This window comes from Terrapene carolina, unplaced genomic scaffold (assembly GCF_002925995.2).
Source record: "Terrapene carolina triunguis isolate 2854851 unplaced genomic scaffold, T_m_triunguis-2.0 Scaffold66, whole genome shotgun sequence".
Classification (NCBI taxonomy): Eukaryota; Metazoa; Chordata; order Testudines; family Emydidae; genus Terrapene; species Terrapene triunguis.
The window spans coordinates 59100272-59119987 of NW_020664417.1; the positions used below are offsets into that span (position 1 = coordinate 59100272).

General features: G+C 41.5%; 1 protein-coding gene across 2 annotated transcripts in view; it reads left to right on the plus strand.

The window, feature by feature from the left end:
• The first annotated feature begins 11269 nt into the window (after positions 1 to 11269).
• The window catches only part of ATP8A1 (ATPase phospholipid transporting 8A1), a 257682-nt gene continuing 249235 nt past the window's right edge, over positions 11270 to 19716 (plus strand). For both annotated transcript variants that reach the window (XM_024211695.2, XM_024211694.2), the window contains exon 1: positions 11270 to 11336. In XM_024211695.2, the coding sequence (XP_024067463.1) occupies positions 11288 to 11336 (49 nt within the window). In that variant the 5' untranslated portion in view covers positions 11270 to 11287. The remainder of the gene's footprint in view (positions 11337 to 19716) is intronic.

The window sequence follows — 19716 nt, forward strand, 5'->3', positions numbered from 1 at the left end:
GGTTAGGATATTAGGAAAAACTTTTTCACTAGGAGGGTGGTGAAGCACTGGAATGGGTTACCTAGGGAGGTGGTGGAATCTCCTTTCTGAGAGGTTTTTAAGGTCAGGCTTGACAAAGCCCTGGCTGGGATGATTTAGTTGGGGATTGGTCCTGCTTTGAGCAGGGGGTTGGACTAGATGACCTCCTGAAGTCCCTTTCAACCCTGATATTCTATGACTGACAGAACACCACAAGGCATCACACCAAAACTCTAATATTCTGCTAGAATCCTCTCCGTGATCACAGCCTGACTATGGTACAATTAAAATGGAGACTCTGCTCCTAGAAAGACCACACTCTTGATTAATCATTGCAGTACTCTAGTTTCTATAACTCCATCTATATGGTGCATAGAAAGCTGGCTAGATTGTCGGGTTGAATGGGTAGTGATCAACGGCTTGATGTCTAGTTGGCAGCCAGTATCAAGCGGAGTGCCCTGGGGTTAGTCTTGGGGCCAGTTTTGTTGAACATCTTTATTAATCTGGATGATGGGATTAATTGCACCCTCAGCAAGTTCACAGATGACACTAAGCTGGGGGGAGAGGTAGATACTGGAGGGTAGGGATAGGGTCCACAGTGACCTAGACAAATTGGAGGATTGGGCCAAAAGAAATCTGAGGTTCAACAAGGACAAGTCCAGAGTCCTGCACTTAGGAAGAAAGAATCCCATGCACTGCTACAGGCTGGGGACCGACTGGCTAAGCAGCAGTTCTGCAGAAAAGGACCTGGGGCTTACAGCGTACGAGAAGCTGGATATGAGTCCTCAGTGTGTCCTTGTTGCCAAGAAGGCCAATGGCATATTGGGCTGTATTAGTAGGAGCATTGCCAGCAGATTGAGGGAAGTGATGATTCCCCTCTATTTGACACTGGTGAGGCCACACGTGGAGTATTGTGTCCAGTTTTGGTCCCTCCCCTCCCCCCCCCACTACAGAAGGGATGTGGACAAATTGGAGAGAGACCAGCAGAGGGCAATGAAAATGATTAGGGGGCTGGGACACATGATTTACGAAAAGAGGCTGAGGGAACTGGGGTTATTTAGTCTGCAGAAGAGAAGAGTGGCGGGGGGGAGGCCTTCAACTACCTGAAGGGGGGGTTCCAAAGAGGATGGAGCTAGGCTGTTCTCAGTGGTGGCAGATGACAGAAAAAGAAGCAATAGTCTCAAGGTGCAGTGGGGGAGGTCTAGGTTGGATATTAGGAAACACTATTTCACTAGGATGGTAGTGAAGCACTGTAATGGCTACCTAGGGAGGTGGTGGAATCTCCATCCTTAGAGGTTTTTAAGGTCAGGCTTGACAAAGCCCTGGCTGGGATGACTGAGCAGCGGGTTGGACTAGATGACCTCCTGAGGTCTCTTCCAACCCTAATATTCTGATTCTATGATTCACTGAAATCAAGGAAGTCACCCTGGTGTTAAACTGGAGTAACACTACAGTGAGCCAGGCTCTTCACTTGCACCATTAGAGATTAACTAAATTTTGAAATTGTTCATGCCCTAGATGCAGAAAAGAATGTTGTGGGGCTGTTTGTTCCTGAGTCGAGATTATGGGAGAGCCCTTGCTTAAATCTGGAAGAACCCACCCTATGACAATTACTTACGGGGCTGTGCAATTTATATTTCTAATTTTTTTTCTTATTATTTAGTACCATGTACAATCAAATGAACACAAGACAAACAGTATTAATCTATTGATGTTGCTGAGCTCTGTAAACAGGATAATTACATTAATTCTCTAACTAAAACAATTCTTTAACTAAGAAGAAGCTATGTTTGACAACATATAGCAATGAAACCTGGTACACCTCTACCCCAATATAACACAACCCGATAACATGAATTCAGATATAACGCAGTAAAGCAGTGCTCCGGGGGGGGGGGGGGGGGGGGCGGCGCACTCAGGCGGATCAAAGCAAGTTCGATATAACGCGGTTTCACCTATAACGCGGTAAGATTTTTTTTTGGCTCCCGAGCATTATATCTGGGTAGAGGTGTACTAAAAATGCACTTCTCAAAAAGGGTATGACTATTGAAGAGTAACAATATAATGATGAAAATAAAAACCTTTGTTTCAGAAACACAGGTTTTAGTCTTCTCTAGTTCCAAAAACAGAATTCCATATCTTCAGAGCATCATTGATGTAAATGCTATCTGCCCACTGTCAAATTAATCAAAAGGAGAACAATTATGAGCTCCCATCTGTAATGTACAAAACTGAGTACATGTAGAAGGTCTGGATACACATTTGGCAGCTGTGACTTACTGCATCTAGTAAGGCAGTGGCAGGTAGTAATTAACTACATCTTCACAGCCTCCATGAAGTCTTTTCTTCTCCATGATGTAGGTGCAAGCTCTTCTGCCTGTCCTTCTTACAAAGACCCATCATAATTTTGATAGGTTTAATAGTTGTTCTCTGGATTATCTCAAAACTTGTTTGTACAAATTTGAAAATTGCCTTCAGAATTTTATTTTTACCCAAATGGAGTTTTGATTACAGTAAGGCATTCTTGAAAGAAAGTTCTTTACTTGGTAGACCCAGAAGGGCTAAGAACATAGTGTGATTTTTTTTTTAAACGCCCAAAATTATTAAAATACATGTCTTAAAAGTCCAAAACCTTAAACATCCAGAATTTAGCAGAAGACTATTTTGTGGAGCATCTGTTCTAAAACATATCCTAGGTAATCCACCTCTTCCCTTCTGTCATCATCTTCCAACTCTTTCCCTTTGTGCTGTCTTGTATCCCTTTTCTTAAACACTTTTGCTCTTTCGTGACTTCCACTCCCACACCTCCCCCCAAAATGAATGATGATTGTGAGGCATGCCACATAATTAAGTGAAAAAAACCAAAGTTTAACTCTATTGTAGAAACAATATCTATTAGGAAAAAGTAAATTTGTTTTGTATATGTAAACTGAAAATAGTATGTCATGAAAACCTCTGTACACAGGGATTTACTACTTTATCAGCTGGAAATCCAGTACTTGTAATAGTGACTAAATTAAAATATTATTTAGAGTGTAATTAAATAAAGGCTTATTGAACGTATTGAAATATACTCTGGCATATGGTGAGGAAAGGAACTCTGCCTCTGTCCAGTGCTTCTAAGACAAGAACTCATGCTGAGCAGTATGGAGCTGCTCTAAATTGTACCTGGCTGCCTATATACCCATAGGTTTAGTTCTTGTGGCTAAGTACTGGTATGGCTAGGACATCCTTATGCCCTGTCATCTTTCTCCCAGGAATACCTACTATGCCATGGACTAGTGGTTGAGATAGGGGCCATTATGACTGTCATTTATATGCCAGCCAAAGATTAAAAGAAGTGGCTTAAATTAATATTTACATTGGGGATATGTTGCAGGAGTTCTGTGAGCCTCTGCCCTCAAAGAAGGGTGAACCTTGAGAGACTATGGAACCTGAGAAGATAGAGAGGTTGTAGATCCTGAAGAGAATACAGGTACACAGTGGACCCAAGAAGGGGCTGTGGGAAAGGCCTGCAGACAGGCTGATGTAGGCAGAAGCAAGGAGCCCTGAATAAATAGACCTTGCCTGCTTACTACAGGGTCCCTGGGCTGGCACCCAGAAAAGTGGCCTGGGCTTCCCTCCTGGCCACTGTAAAGAGTTGTGTGGAAAAACCCTAGAGACCAAGGGTGGAAGGACTAAAAATGAGACTTAGTCCCACAGCCTCAGGTCAAGTCTTTGGCCCATCATTTGTTTGAGATTTGTGTTATCCTAGAAGAAGTGGAACTAAAATTGACATCGCTAGAGGGCTGAGTCAGAAGATGAGGCAGGCTATCTTAGGGCCAGAGTGGCTGTTGGCAGGGGTTGCTAGAGGAGGGGAGAGCCTGTTATGTTACATCATGCCCAGCCACATGATGCTGCACTAGCAGTGAATTAACTCTTATGTAGTTACAGGCATTTAAGCATAAAACTGATCCTTACGTTCCTTAGTTTGCAAAATTGGAATGAGATAAAAGAAAGGTGAACGCTTTTTTTTTAATCATGTTGGGGGGAAGGGAAATCAAGCCTTACAATGACTTTAATATTTGACTTTAACTGATTTAATACAGTAAAACACATTTGCATTGCCAGAAACATGAGAACAATAATATAAGCCCAATACATGAAAATATATGGATCTTGAGACTCAGCAAATGCACTTTTGGGGAAATCTTTCTTTGAAAATGTATCTGAATTGTCTGTTAGACCTGGAGCTATACACACTTGACAAATAAAAAAAAGACACTGAAAGACTGATATGTAGTTATGCCTATACATTTTCCAGGTAAGATGAGAAGCTTATTAAAGGATAACAAAAAAAATCTCTTCAGTTTTGATGAAGTGAACAATTTTGACAGCTCATTTGAAGGAACTGGGAGACATTGAGTGAGAAGTTTGAAAATTAACTTAACTTGTTGGGGATTTAGGGACCCACTCTATCCTACCTTGCTAAAATGAATAGACCAAGTGAAGTCAGTGGGGAATATGCAAGGTAAAATAGGTATTGCAATCTTGCTCACACTGAAGTCAATGGGAGTCTGCTATTGATTTAAATGAAAAAGGATTGGATGCAGTGTAACTTAGTTATTTTGACACAATGATTTTTATTCTAGATTCTCGGATTTGTATTTATACATATATAAATTTTTGTGTATGGTTGTCCTTCCCAGTTCAAAAACTGACTTTACACCAGTCTTTTCTGGAAATACTGGTCTTTTCATTTTTTAGTTACATTTTGTAACTTTCATTGAGTCTGTATTACAACACTAAGAAGAAATATATATACACACACACACACACACACACACACACACACACACACACACACACACACACACACACACACACACACATATACGTGAAGCTGGTAGCGCTGTCTGTAATTAAGGTTGCCCAACACCTTCTGTTTAAAAACCCTGTTTTCAGCAGCTTTCCCAAACTTTGTGTTTTGGTGTGAAGTTTCTCATGCCAGTTATCTACTTCAGATTTAGCAAAATGCTTCCACTGTTTCAGAGAACAAGATTAGGGAAAACTACATTGTTTTGCCCAAATTAAAAACATGACAACTGTTAAACTCAGAAGCTTGAGCACCTCCATGCTGTCAAGCCAAGGCTTGAAGTTTGGCAGGAGGGTCACCCATGTGTCATGGATGTGCCTCTTGTTGTCCCTGTGAAAATTCACCCAAACCTGGCCAAGTTACAAGCTTTGGGGGGGAGGGGGGGGGGAAGAAATCAGTTTGCTCATGTTCAATAGGGATTTGTTAGTTTGCCAGCTAAATTAGTTGAAGAGTCCACCTGCATTCAGAATGCTCCATCCCTTCACACTCTTATGTGCTGACCAAACTCTGCAGGCACCATCCCTTCACATTTAAGGCCAAAAGGGACCATTAGATCATATTAAAGTTCATTAAAATTCTCCCAGTTTCATCTGCCTTTAGTCAAACAAGTTATGGGGCTCAAGTCCACATTCCAGAAAGGCATCCAGTCTTGATTTGAAGACTCCAAGAGATGGAGAAACCACCATTTCACTTGATAGTTTGTACCAGTGATTAATAATTACCCTCACTGTTTTTTTCTTTTTTTTAAATTGTTCCTGTTCTCTAATTTGAATTTTTCTGGTTTCAGCTTAAAGCCATTCATTCTCTTGTCTTTTAAAGAGCATTTTAGTAACTGGTATCTTCTCCCTATCAAGATACTTAAAAACTCTAATCAAGTCACTTCTTAATCCTTTTGATAAAGTAAACAGATTGAGCTCACTGTAAGGCACTTTCTCCAGTCCTTGTTTCATCTTTGTGGCTTTTTCTGCATTCTCTCAAATTTTTCAACTTCCCTTTTAAAATATAGATACCAGAACTGGACCTAGTAATCCTGTATCAGTCTCACCAGTGCCAAATACAGAAGTCAAATCACCTCCCTAATCCTCTTCCTCTTCTTTCTACATCCTAGGATTGCATTAGACACTTTTGCTAGTGTATCACACTGGGAGCTCATGTTGAGCTGCCTGTTCACACTAACCTCTAAATCCTTTTCAGAGTCATTCCTTTCCAGGATTCAGTCCTCCGTTCTGTAGTTATGGGCTACATTCTTTGTTCCTAGGAGTATAACTTTTGCATTTGACTGTATTAAAATGCATTTTGTTTGCATAGGTGCAGTTTGCCAAGCAATCCAGATAGCTTTCTATACTGCTGTTCTTATCACTTTCCAATCCACCAATTTTTGTCACTTGCAAATTTTATCAACAGTGATTTTTATATTCCAGATTAAAATGTTACATAGCATTGGGCCTAACACTGATCCCTATGAACCCTATTAGACAACTACTCTTTTAGATATGCCAGTTAGTCAGTTCTTAATCCATTTAAGGTGTGCTCTATGGATATTGTATATTGTAATATTTTTAAGCAGAAAGTTGAGGTCCTAACTCAAACTTTACAAAAGTCTATTACATCTCTGCAGTTATCTTTATCAACAAAACTTGTAACTTCATCAAAGAATGAAATAGTTTTGTTTGAGATGTATTTTCTATAAAACCATGTTTACTGATTAATTATATTCCTATCCTTTAATTCTTTATCAGCGTTTCCATTATTTTGCCTAAGATTGATGTCAATTTGACTAGCCTACATTATTTATTCTTTGTATTACTGTTGTGCAGAGGAGCTCTATTAATGGACTAGGACCCAACTATTATACAAGCTGTACAAACAGCACAAAAAATTGGACCCTGCCCCAAGGAACTTACAATATTGTCTTTTTATTTACTTGTACTCCTGTTTGTCTATATCCATCTGTTGTCTCTTGTCTTAGACTGTAAGTGTGATAGGCAGTGGCCTCAACACACCAGCAGCCTCACTGTTTGTTTGGTTTTTTTGTAGGCATCATGAAAAAGTGTTGAGGAGGGATTTGAAGGTAGGTAGTGAGATAGCTTTACAGATGTTTACAGGGAACATCTCACAAACATGTGTGGGACAGCATGGGTAAAAGTACAAAGGTGCTTTTTTGAAAACTTAAGTGGGCGATGGAGGCTAGCATTCTGGGCTGATTTGGAGGTGAGAGCAGACCTCTCAATTAGCAAATGAGAGATGATGGTGATTGACTGAAGGGCTTTGAAAGTGAATACTTATTTTGATTCAACAGAGAAGTGGGAGCCAACAGGTGCAAAGAGAAGGGTAACATGGTCAAAGCAATGGGCTGAGAAAATGATCTTTGCAGTAGTATTCTCAACAGATATGAGTGTGGCAAGATTGCATTTGTCAATGCCAGAGAGAAGGATGATGCAGTAATTGAGACACAAGCTGATGAAAGCTTGGATGAGTTTTTAGCTATGTGGATGGATAAGAGGCTTTGAGATGTTATGAAGAAAATCTCATTACCTGGGTCATTCTGCTTGGCCTCTTTGAATATTGGCACAACATTTAACAGTCTTCCAACCTTCTAGAATTTCTTTAATATTCCAAGAATTAACACCAGCAGGCAAGAGATCTCATCAAGCCTTTTAGGACTCTTGTATGCAATTTATCAAGACCTGCTGATTTAAAAATGTTTATCCCTAGATGTTGTTCACTATTCTCCTTAGTTGCTAATAGACTGAAAAGTACTTTATCACCCTCATGATTAAAGTACCTCATCCTACTTCTTTGTAAATAGTGAACAGAAATATTCATTGAACGCTTCTGCCTTTTCTGCATTATTATTATTATTATTATTATTATTTATTATAAACTGTTAGCATCTCCATCTAGTAATGGGCCTATGCCACTATTAGGAACAAAAGAAATTCTGACATTAAAAATTCCTTTTTGTTGTCCTTTGCCCTGCCAGCTATGTTTTTCCCCCGATGCCATTTGCTTCCCTTATGAAGTACAGAAAATAGATAGTGGTGAATGTTAATTAGAAGTTATGTTCTCCCCCTCCTTTCTCATTTCTTAAATAGAGTGTATTTTTCTTTTCTTTTCCCATTTTTGTTTTTGTTTTTTTTTTTTTTTTTTTCCCCTCCTTGATTATGGATTTGTAGCTTTATAGCCATCTGATAAACTGGGAGTTCTTTAAGAATTTATCAGTTTTCCTAAATTATTCCTCCTTATCAATTTTGCTCATAATTTTCCTTATCTTTGGGAAATTAGCCCTTCTTGAAGAGTAGGTGAGTGAGTGTGTATTACTTATTGGGACTATCCTCAGTTTGCTCATATTGAATGTAATTAGGTCATGATCACTGATCCCTAGACACCCACCAATTTCTAGTCCTATAACTAATTTGTCTTCATCATAATGTCCAAAATAGTTACCTCGTGTTGGGTATAATGTCTCTTTTGTTTGGAAAACTATCATTTAGTATTTTAGAAACTCTAATGACTTTCCTACTGACTGCATTACACCTTCAGCATATATCTCCCAAGTACACCAAAGGAGTGACTGGGGACACTCAATATCTAGAGTTCAGCAGATTCAATCTATGCTCTTAAATAATCAGTAGACCATGTAAGTGGAGGCCTTTCATGGCCATTTGGTTGACCAGCTCCCCATTCATATCCCTTGTGTGGTCTGGAATTCTGTTTCCCTAATAAAATCCTGTAGAGTGCGCTCTGACCCCAGAATGAAGTAAAAAGAGCTTTGAGAAGTTGCAGCATTCTTTCCTGGATCTGCTGCAATAGAAAAAGGAGTGGAGATATCAAAGAATGAAGGCTGCCTGATTATCTGAAGACATTTACAGGGGCACAGACCAGACCTCGCATGCCAATTCCCAAATGACAGAAAAGGAACGAGAGACAACAGGCTCTCCCTGAAAATCTTGGAAAAGTGTGTGGATATAGCTAAGTACTGGGATTTCTTCAAGTCATGTTGCAAGTGGACAGGGGTGGTTACAAAACTATTTTTTTTTAGTGTTGCATACAGTTGACATCCAGACAAACTGTTTTTGTCTGTTGCATAACCAATTGATGAAACGTGCTTGGCTCATACAGTTTTACAAAATTTGCTTGAGTATTTGTGTTACTAAGGTTAAATAAAACTCATGAAAACTAAAACAAGAATCTCACAGCTCAATCTGGCCTACAGTGGTTGTTCACTGTTTGTTAAAGCTGTGCATGAGATATGTGATTGTATTTTCTTAACAGTAAGACTTCTTATTGCCAGATATCCTCCTCTTACTTCTAGACAAGAGCATGAATAAATGGTCACCCAGCAATCTTTCCTGTACAGTATGCCTGCTGCAGAGTGATAGTGTAAAGAAGCACATTTTCTTCTGGAGTGTGGCCAAAACTGCTGCTGGCAGCCTAAAGCCTGGATGTAATTCAGTTATTCCTAATCCAGATTTCCCCTTGTGTAGAACAAAACTCTCCTCTCATGTCACTAGCCATAGGTTAATTCTGAAACAATACATGTTAGGGCTAATTGATTTTTGTGGATGGAGAGGCTCCAGCCCCATTTAGTTCACTTTATTCTGTATCTGAAGTACTTTTTTTTTTTTTTGTCCAACTGCTTAGCTTATTATGTGGATAAAATTAAATTTTACCATAGCTTACCAAAAGAAGACCTTCATTATATCAATTAGGAAACAGACTATTTTATCTCCCATCTACATAAACCAGATTAGAGGTATTATCTCCTCTCTAGTTAATATGCATAATTACAAGATTAATTACTAGAGGACATAATTCTGGGCTTTAGTGTGCTGCTTTATATTTCCTTCTCCAGGCAGTCAATACACCCTTTCATACTGAAATGGATACAAACATCAACAGGCCCCCCCCACCACCACCTTTCATCAGATGATATATCCCTCCTTTGCCCACCAGTGGGGTGCATTTGCTTTACATCTCTGCACCACTCCTTCTGTCTTGCAGTTGTTCAAAGCTAGCATCAAACTAACAGTCTAAAAGTGAAACTGCTCTCCTGCGGAAACTACTACTTAAACCTCCTGTCAGCCCACACAGGAGCAGAGCTTAATGTCACTTGGGGCAGGTGTGAGAAGCTGTAAGGATGGCAGGGGGAGAGGGGAAGTGATGCCTTGAAATGTGTGGTTGATACACACGCAAGCACAAATCTTTCTTCCTACCACTGTGATGCTTTTAAAAAATAGCTTAACATTCTTCTTCAGCCTGAGCTGCTGCAAGGCATGACCCTGTCTTTCTCTATATTTTGACCACCACCCAGCCTAGCAACGATACTGGGTTAATAATTAATTAATAATGAAAAGTGAGGGAGCTCCTCTTTTCAGAAGAGCACGACCCATGCCTGCTCTTTTTGCCCTTTTAAAAGCCCCGATGAAACACCATGTCACACGCAGAAGCTGACCAGGCATTCTGCTATACCCTGGGAAAATTACCCATAGCTGCCCCGGCTCTGAACACGTTTCAGCTGCACATAGAGCTCCAAACAGCCCCGTCCAGCGTTATGTCAGAAGGGCTGGTTAAAACTTGCAAGCCGCGGTAGTTGGGATGGTGCTGAACAATTTATCCTCGTCTACACTTGCAATTACCCTCCCGCAACCCCCGCTCAGCACGGGTTCAGCTGCGCAATTCTCCTGGGTTGATCAGGCCTTGGCCCGGAATATGGAGGTGCTGCTCCGGGGCCACGGGTGGGGCCTATGGCGATTTAGGGCAGCGCTGCTCCTAGCGGAGCCCGTGGCACCGAGCTAGTACCATGCTCCTTCCCTGGGGGCCCAGCACCGTCCTGTCTCGGCACACGGGCTCCTGCTGCTCTGGGACTGCGGCCCGAGGGAGAATGTCTGTCCTCAGTGGGACTCTGACCGCAACACAGAGCAGCGCAGCGTTCACCGCTCTCTTCTCGTGCTGGGCAGAGGCCCAAGGCTCGGCACGTTCCATTTCTCCCACCACAGGGGGTGGTGGTGGTGACGGAACGGGCCACAAGTGATCCTTGCCTCTGGAAGGCAGGCCCATGTACCCGCATTATTGGGGTTCGGACCCTGCTCAGCCAGGGAGGCATGGATGCTGAAGTGGACACCTTGTTGGCGAGGTGGGTAGAAGTTGGTACGTTCCTAGGGGCGGAGGGAGTGAGCAGCGCTCGCGCTGCTACTGTCAGTTGCGAGCAGCAGCAGTCTCGTTAACTGCAGGTTTTCGGGGCTTGCGACCGCAGCGTGAGACAGAGCCCAACGGTCTCCCCTTCCCCTGCCAGGCCCTGCCCGTGCGGGCCCCCCGGGCAGAGCTGCACCTGCACGGCTTCGGGGGCAGCCCCAGCGACAGGTGCCGAGCCCGGGCGCAGGCGGCGGGTTCGCCCTCTCCGAGCCAGTGACGATGCCCGCGGTGCAGAAAACCGTGTCCGAGATCCGCTCCAGAGCGGAGGGTGAGTGCCACCGCAGCCCCTCGCTGGGCCAGGGACGCCTCCATTTAGCTGCCTCATTGTCTCCCCTGTATCGGGAGCTGAGCGGCGGCCACTGGAGCTATGCTGCACCGGGGGGGCGGCAGAGGGATGAGGCGGAGAACCGCTCCCCCCGGCTGGAGCCCGACTGCGGTTTGTGCCTTGCGCTGGCAATTGAATGGGCTCCGCTCTGCCCACGCCTTTCACCGTAGTGTCTGAATGCCCCCTCCACCTGCAAACCTGCCGCCCGTGCTTTGTCTCTTCGTCATCTGCCTCGGTCTCCTCCTTGCCCCTCTGCTGCCCACGCGCCTCATCTTCCCCTGTGCGCCCCCTTTTCACTGCTGTCTCCTGCGTCTGTCTCTCTTACCCCCAGCCTCATGTCTCCCTGCTTCCTCCTCTAGCGCACACCTGGCAGGAGAGCCCTGGGTCAGCTGTCAAAGCCTGCCTCTCCTGCCCCCCAAATCCAGTCTCCCCTGAATACCATTTCTTCACTAAAATGGGAGTTTTTATGATACGTGTTCTGGGTAGTTGGCAAAAAAGTATTTTCATTGTTATTTAGAGCTAGTATTTGTGTAAGTGTACAACAGCAGTCATTTCATGTTGCCATCATTGTTTTTGTAGTAGGCTTGGTGCCTGGCTGAATTCTGTAACTTCAGTGCAATATTTTCCTTCTTTGAATTATGAACTTTTCCGTAAAGACTTTTCTTGTTCACCTCACTGGCTTTTGCAGAGAGTATGTTGTCTATCCACAGCAGTGCCAAGCAACAGGAGATGAATGGGAATGCTGTTATCCTGTTGAAGAGTTATGACTGATTACCTTGACTTTTTCATTCTTTAAAGCAGGGGTCGGCAACCTTTGAGAAGTGGTATGCCAAGTCTTCATTAATTTAAGGTTTCGCATGCCAGTAAAAGGTTTTGCATGCCAGACTGGCAGCACGCTGAGCCGGGCCGGCGGCCGGGACCCCGGCTGGCAAGGGGCCAGCGGTCAGAACCCCAGGCTCTTCCCACTGCTAGTCTGGGGTTCCGTAATCCAGGCCGGCAGCGGGCTGAGCGGGGCTGGTGGCCGGGACCCCAGCTGGCAGCAGCATGCCACTAAAAATCAGCCCGCGTGCCTCAGGTTGCCGACCCCTGCTTTAAAGGATGGTGCGTGCATTCTGTTTGTTCACACATGGGACAAAGGATGCAGTAATTCTTAGTGCATAAATTATGAGAGGCATTTATGGCACAATTTGACTGAACATTGAGGACTGTGTAGATGTTGGGCAACTTGCTCAGTTAGGATTCATTAATCACTAGGTTTAAAAGCAACAGAGTCCTGTGGCACCTTATAGACTAACAGATGTATTGGAGCATAAGCTTTTGTGGGTGAATACCCACTTCGTCAGATGCATGACGGTTTAAAAATATAATGAACCACTTTATAAAAGCAATATATCACAAGAAAGATGTGCATTTTTATTAGGATAAATGTAAAAACTATGTTAATGCAATATTTGAGGCTTTACACAAAAATCAAAATTATGATTACTATAGTAATTGTAATTTTGGAGGCAAATTATTATTTAGTATTATATATAGCATTAGAGTTCATGTATTTCTTTCTGGCCAGTGAGACTGAATCATGGTTGCTGCGAAAGTTATAACTTTGAGCAGTAGTAACATTTCATTATTGTAGGTTTTCATTTAATTTCTTTGGATATGTTGTAGGATTTCACATTTGAATCAAACTTTTGCACACTATGGGTTGGATTATCCCTAACCCTTAGTTGGCATCGAGGGGAGTAAGAAAGGTTATTAAGGCCCTGCCCTTATTTCCCTGCATGTTTGCATAAGGCCTGCTCAGATTGCTACTGCTGTGGTAGATGGCTGGGTTGGGGAAGGGTTGGATAGAGTGGAAACCGAGTCTATTGTCTTAGTATGTCTCTCCCTGCCCTAGCAAGTAGATAGGTAGAAGCCTTGGCTATACCTCCTGCTTCCTAGTTTCTTTACCTGGCCAGGCACATAAAGAAAGTAGGGAATAAGATGAGCACTGAAAAGGTGTGAAGTAACTTACTCCAATCCAGAGAAAAGAAGAAACAGATGAAGAATTGTGATATATTGATATTCCTTCCTGGTTTACTCCTGTGGTGGCACATGGTATGAGATGGGTTTAGTGGTGCAATTTAGCACTCTTTAACTTTCTAGTACTTACGTTAATTATTTCTATATTTTTATCAAATATATTAATTTTCATTGACGGCTAAGTACACGTAGAAAAAATACAGAAAAACATATGTTCTCTTATATCTTTTCACACTATACTTCCTGTTTTTAAAAAAAAATGAATAGAAAGAGAAATTGACTAGGTTTAGTATCCTTTCATTTTCTTGGTTCAGTGACATAGTGAAACTAATTGTAGAGCCATTTGTACTGGTCTTTAAATATTATTCAAGCTAAATTATTTTCAAATATGGCTTGCTTGGCCAGTGTGGAAAGGGTTGAATCAAATTAGAACCACGTACCAAGCTTAGATTTCCAACTAGTTTTTACAAGCAAGCATTTTACATTATGATAGCATCCATCTACATTTGTAAAGAAAACTTTCCAGCAATTCTAGAGTGAGATCCTTACCCTCACTCTGAGGTTCCAGTATGCTAGTGTAAAGGGGCTCTAAAAGCCCCAGCTCCAGCCATAGAAGGATTCCCCAAGGTGAGGCACTGTGGAAGACAGCTGTAAGACTGCCTTCTGAGAGTCCTTATGTAAAAAGGCAAAACTGGAGGGATGAATGCTGCTTGGATAATTTTTTTCATTTTAAGTTTCTAAAATGAGTATTTAAAACTGATCCTAATATAAAAGTATTTCAGATACTATATCACTATGTTATGTGAAAATCTCCTCAGTTAAGCAATGTTCAATGTCTTCAGCTATAGTCTATGGAAACTGACTTGCCATTTGGGTTCAGTAGCAACATGGTAAGTATAAAATAATGGAATGTCATTTATCTGCCAGTTCTTCATTCAGTCCTTGGAAGAAAAGTGTTCTTGCATGTGTGGTTTTTCCTTTGTTTTGTTTTTGTTATTCCCTGCTCCCTCCTTAAAGGCAAGTGTTGAAATTAGTAATAATATTTGAAATTATTAATATCGATATGGGAAATCACCAAACACTAATTTAACCATACATTTATTTATTAAATCCAAAGGTCAGAGGGTATCTTATGCAGTTGCTCTAAACATGTCTAACAGCTTAACAATAAGCAGTCACTACATCCAGTACAGTAACTAACAATATTTATAAGCATGTGATCAGTGTACTTACAAATAGGCTAAAACAGAGATGCTTAGACCCATATTGGTCTGCTCCACCGTGGTCAGGCAAGTATTAGCAATAAACCCCTTTAAGAGTTTACTGTTTATACCCTTTAACAAACAAGTGATGTCATTGCCAATTACTAAGTTCAGCTAAAAACCAATTTGAGACAATTCACCCTTATTTCCAGTCTTAATCCAGATAAGATTCACAGATTCCTTTTTTTTCCCCCAAGGTCTTTTCTTTCTTATCTTGTTGCCCACCTCCTTGCTTATCAGCAGAACACTGGGAAGGTTTGGGCTTGTTTCTTTTTAGACAGTACTGCACCTTTTTTACTTTATTAGTTACTTTGGGAACTATACATCCTTCCCATACTACAAGTAACACTACTTACTATTCTCACCACCTTCATTTACTTGCTAATTGGGGCCTTTTCCCTACTGGCCATGAACTATAAGGTGAAAATGTCATTTTCTTAACCAAACTTAGGCTAACTTTATTTTTTTAATTTTATACTAATCCTATAGCAAGAATAAAAGCATGCACCTTTTTCTAAGGGTGAAGTATCTCCACTTTTACCCTGGAATCTTTTCCAGTGTTGTTTGGATTGCAAAGCAGGGCACTTAGAATTGGGCCAGATCTATTTGGGAACTCATAAGGCTAGATATTGGGGTAGAGTTACTCCTTCTGTCTCCTCCTAGTTTTCCTTTTTTCTTCTTTCCATCCTCTTACATTTTGTGTACCTTAATGCTTAATCTCAGAACAGATAAACTAAATCCTGAATCCACTCAGTCATTTCTTCAAGTGACCCTGAAATGGAATGTGATAGACTGAAATGGAACATCAACAATTTCCAGATTTGCTGTTCTGTTTACAAATAAAAAAATGTTTTGTTTTTTCTTATTTAACTTCCACCTCTTCAAACTGCCCTGACAGTCATATAGGGTTCTTTCTGTTTGATACTTCAGAAACAGACTGCACTTTGGTTAACAGTTCTGTTGATGTGATATCCAGCTCATTCTCCCTTAACTTGATGTCTCTGTAGTAGTAACTGGAATAATAAGTAGTAAAAATGTGTTAATCAGAAAAGGAAATAATTATTATTATGAATATACAGGGAAAATAATTTTAAATAAAAAGGTGCCATTTTTGCATGATCAGTTTTCAGACTAGAACTACACTTTGGAATTTGCTACCAGATTTTTTTCAGTGCACATGACTGCACTTCTTCGTGGCAAATGCTTTTTCTTTCAGCTGAGGCATGTAAGGATGGGCATGGGGGGGAAACCTTTTGTTAAAAACTCATCATTCATCTCTGATTAAATTTGCTTTGGCTATATATTTAGCTGATCTAGAGAATAAGAGTGATGCTTCTTGAAGAAATTTCTCTCTCCCCTCAGACTAGCAGGCACTACTATTGCAGCATCACAACTCCCACTGTGAGTGTGAAAATTACAATGTTCTCCCTTCTCACAGACAACAGGAGGTTAGCATCACTACTAAACTAAGCTTCAGAATATTTTGTTACTTAGGGGCATGTCTACATGTACAGTTACGCAGCTGTACAGATGCAGCTGCACCACTGAAGCATGTCTGGTGAAGACACTCTGTGCCAATGGAAGAGAGCTTGTTATACCAATAGAATAAAAACCAGCAGGATTTTAAGAGATTTTTGTACTTGGTGAAACAGTTGGATTTTAAAGTGTGGGGGACAAATTATGGGGGGGGTCACTGTTACTTGGGGGAATCACTGTTAGTACCTTTTTTAATGTCCCTACAAGCTCTCCCATTGGCATAATAAAACCACCTCCGCGAACAGCAGAAGCTATGTTGGCGGGAAAAGCTCTCCCACTGACACAGCGCTGTGTACACAAGCACTTATGTCGCTCAGAGGGGTGGTTTTTTCACACTCCTGAGTGACACAAATTATGCTGACATAGGCTGTAATATAGACATAGCATTAGCTAAATGCAAAGAAGAGACAGCTTTTCATTCATCCATACTCTCCAATGGTGCTGAATTTCTTTTCTGATAGCTTATTGGTGTTCAGATGAAATAGGAAGTAGGTTGCCTTAATATTACATAGACATCTGTTTCACTATTATAACTCAAACTTTAATAAGGAGTTTTGCAATATTTCTTTTTGCAGGGGAGGATATGAGGTGATGGGTCACCTACTTCTGTGATGTTTGGTTGCTTTTTAATCTGTACTGTTCATCAACCAATTTTCCCTGGAACAATTGACTCTTCACTTTCAATCATATCTTTGTTTAATGTTTCCTCACAGATTAGTTGAGTGTAAATCGTTTCAGTTTTACATTTGTTTCACTTCCGTAACTTAATTCTTGCAGAGATTTTTGTAATGGTGTGTGTGCGAATGTGTGGTTTTTTGTAGAGGGTGGGGGGGGTGATGGGGGTGTACAAGGAATGGTCAAAGAAAGTTTAATCTAGCTTCCAGGGAGCCTTTTTCATTTGGGGACTTGTGAGAAGTAGAGGGCAAACCATTTTCTTTACCCCTGTAGTCTATTAAATGTATGAATAAGACTTGCTTGATTTCAAAACATTAGGCACTTTTAGTAAAGGATTATTTTATTATGAGAATTTTCTCCCATTCCTAAAATTACGTTTTCTTTGTGTTTGTGACTTCAGTACTGGGCAAACTGATTGACAATTTTGTTCTTTACTATAGTTTCAGACATATAGAGGAACATAATTTGTTGGGGAAGAGTCAGCATGGTTTTTGTAAAGGGAAATCATGCCTCACCAATCTACTAGAATTCTTTGAGGAGGTCAACAAGCATGTGGATATAGTGTACTTAGATTTTCGAAAGCCTTTGCAAAGGTCCCTCACCAAAGGCTCTTAAGCAAAGTAAGTTGTCATGGGATAAGAGGGAAGGTCCTCTCATGGACTGGTAACTGGTTAAAAGATAGGAAACAAAGGGTAGGAATAAGTGGTCAGTTTTCAAAATGGAGGGAAGTAAGTAGTGGTGTCCCACAGGGGTCTGTACTAGGACCAGTCCTATTCAACATATTCATAAATGATCTGAAAAAAGGGGTAAACAGTGAGGTGGCAAAATTTGCAGAAGATACAAAACGGCTCAAGATAATTAAGTCCCAGGCAGACTGTGAACAGCTACAAAAGGATCTCTCAAAACCGGGTGACTGGACAACAAAATGGCTGATGAAATTCTATGTTGATAAATGCAAAGTAATGGACATTGGAAAACATAATCCCAACTATACATATAAAATGATGGGGTCTGTCACAGGGTCCTCACAGGTTTCCTCCTTCTTGCCCTGTGCTTAGGCTGGTAAAATAAGAGTTCTCACGCCTTCTTCCGGTGTGTCACCCTTGTGCTTTATTTTACAGTGCCACCGTGTAGTCCTCTTTATCTCCCAACAGTTATCCCCTTTCTAACCCATTCCAGGGTCTCTTGGCCCTTGAGGCTCCCTTCCTGTGGTGAGGAGACAGAGCTCTAGCCTCCTGTCCCCTCCCAGGCTAGCCTTCTAACTGAGTTTTGTTCAGGGCTTTCATAGCCCTCCTAGCCTTCAGCCCAGCTGTCGCTGCTTAGCTCAGTCTATTGCAGTGAGCCTCATTTGGGCCCGCAGCTGGCTTCCCTGCTGGCTGCTTTGAGCCTTTACCCCTGGCCACTCTGCCCGAAAGCAGGGCTTAGCCAGCATTTTAGCAGGGCATTCAAGGGGTTTTACCCCACCCTGCCACAGGGTCTAAATTAGCTGTTACCACTCAAGAAAGAGATCTTGGAATCATTGTGGATAGTTCTCTGAAAATATCCACTCAATGTGCAGCGGCAGTCAAAAAAGCGAACAGAACATTGGGAATCATTAAGAAAGGGATAGATACTAAGAAAATATCATTGCCTCTCTATGAATCCATGGTACGCCCACATCTTGAATACTGCATGCAGATGTGGTCGCCCCATCTCAAAAAAGATATGTGGAATTGGAAAAGGTTCAGAAAAGGGACACAAAAATGATTAGGGATATGGAACGGCTGCTATATGAGGAGAGATTAATAAGACTGGGACTTTTCAGCTTGGAAAAGAGACTAAGGATATGATAGAGGTCTATAAAATCATGACTGATGTGGAAAAAGTAAATAAGGAAGTGTTATTTTGCTTCTCATAACACAAGAACTAGGGGTCACCAAATGAAATTAATAGGCAGCAGGTTTAAAACAAACAAAAGGAAGTATTTTTTCACACAATGCACCGTCAACCTGTGGAACTCCTTGCCAGAGAATGTTGTGAAAGCCAAGACTATAACAGGGTTCAATAAAGAACTAGATAAATTCATGAAGGATAGGTCCATCAGTGGCTATTAGCCAGGATGGGCAGGGATGGTGTCCCTAGCCTCTGTTTGCCAGAAGCTGAAAATGGGCGACAGGGGATGGATCACTTGGTGATTACCAGTTCTGTCCATTCCCTGTGGGGCACCTGGCATTGGCCATTATCGGAAGACCGGATACTGGGCTAGATGGACCTTTGGTCTGACCCAGTATGGCCGTTCTTATATTGGTGATATTTGAGACTGACAGGCTTTTGATTATTTTATAATGAATTATAAATTTATTTGGAAATTGATTAGTAGACTGGCTTCCTACGACATTAAGTAGATTTTTATGATCCTGTCATGAAAAAGGCACTTAGAAAGTGTCAAGTATCAGAGGGGTAGCCATGTTAGTCTGGATCTGTAAAAAGCAACAGAGAGTCCTGTGGCACCTTTAAGAACATGTGTCTGACGAAGTGGGTATTCACCCACGAAAGCTTATGCTCCAATACATCTGTTAGTCTTAAAGGTGCCACAGGACTCTCTGTTACTTAGAAAGTGGTTTACTTTTTAGCAAAATAGTTGAGAATGACATATGCATGTCCTAGTTCATCTCAGTTTAAGATCTGTCCATAATACACAATTGTGGCAATGTGAGACAAGTTTCATGCCATGGTGGACTGTATGCCAAACTCTTAAGTAAGTTTAATCATATGAATTGTGCTTTCACAGCTTTTTGAACTATTGACTTATGAAAACCTGGTCTTTCTTGAGTTGGCCAAGCATTGATGTA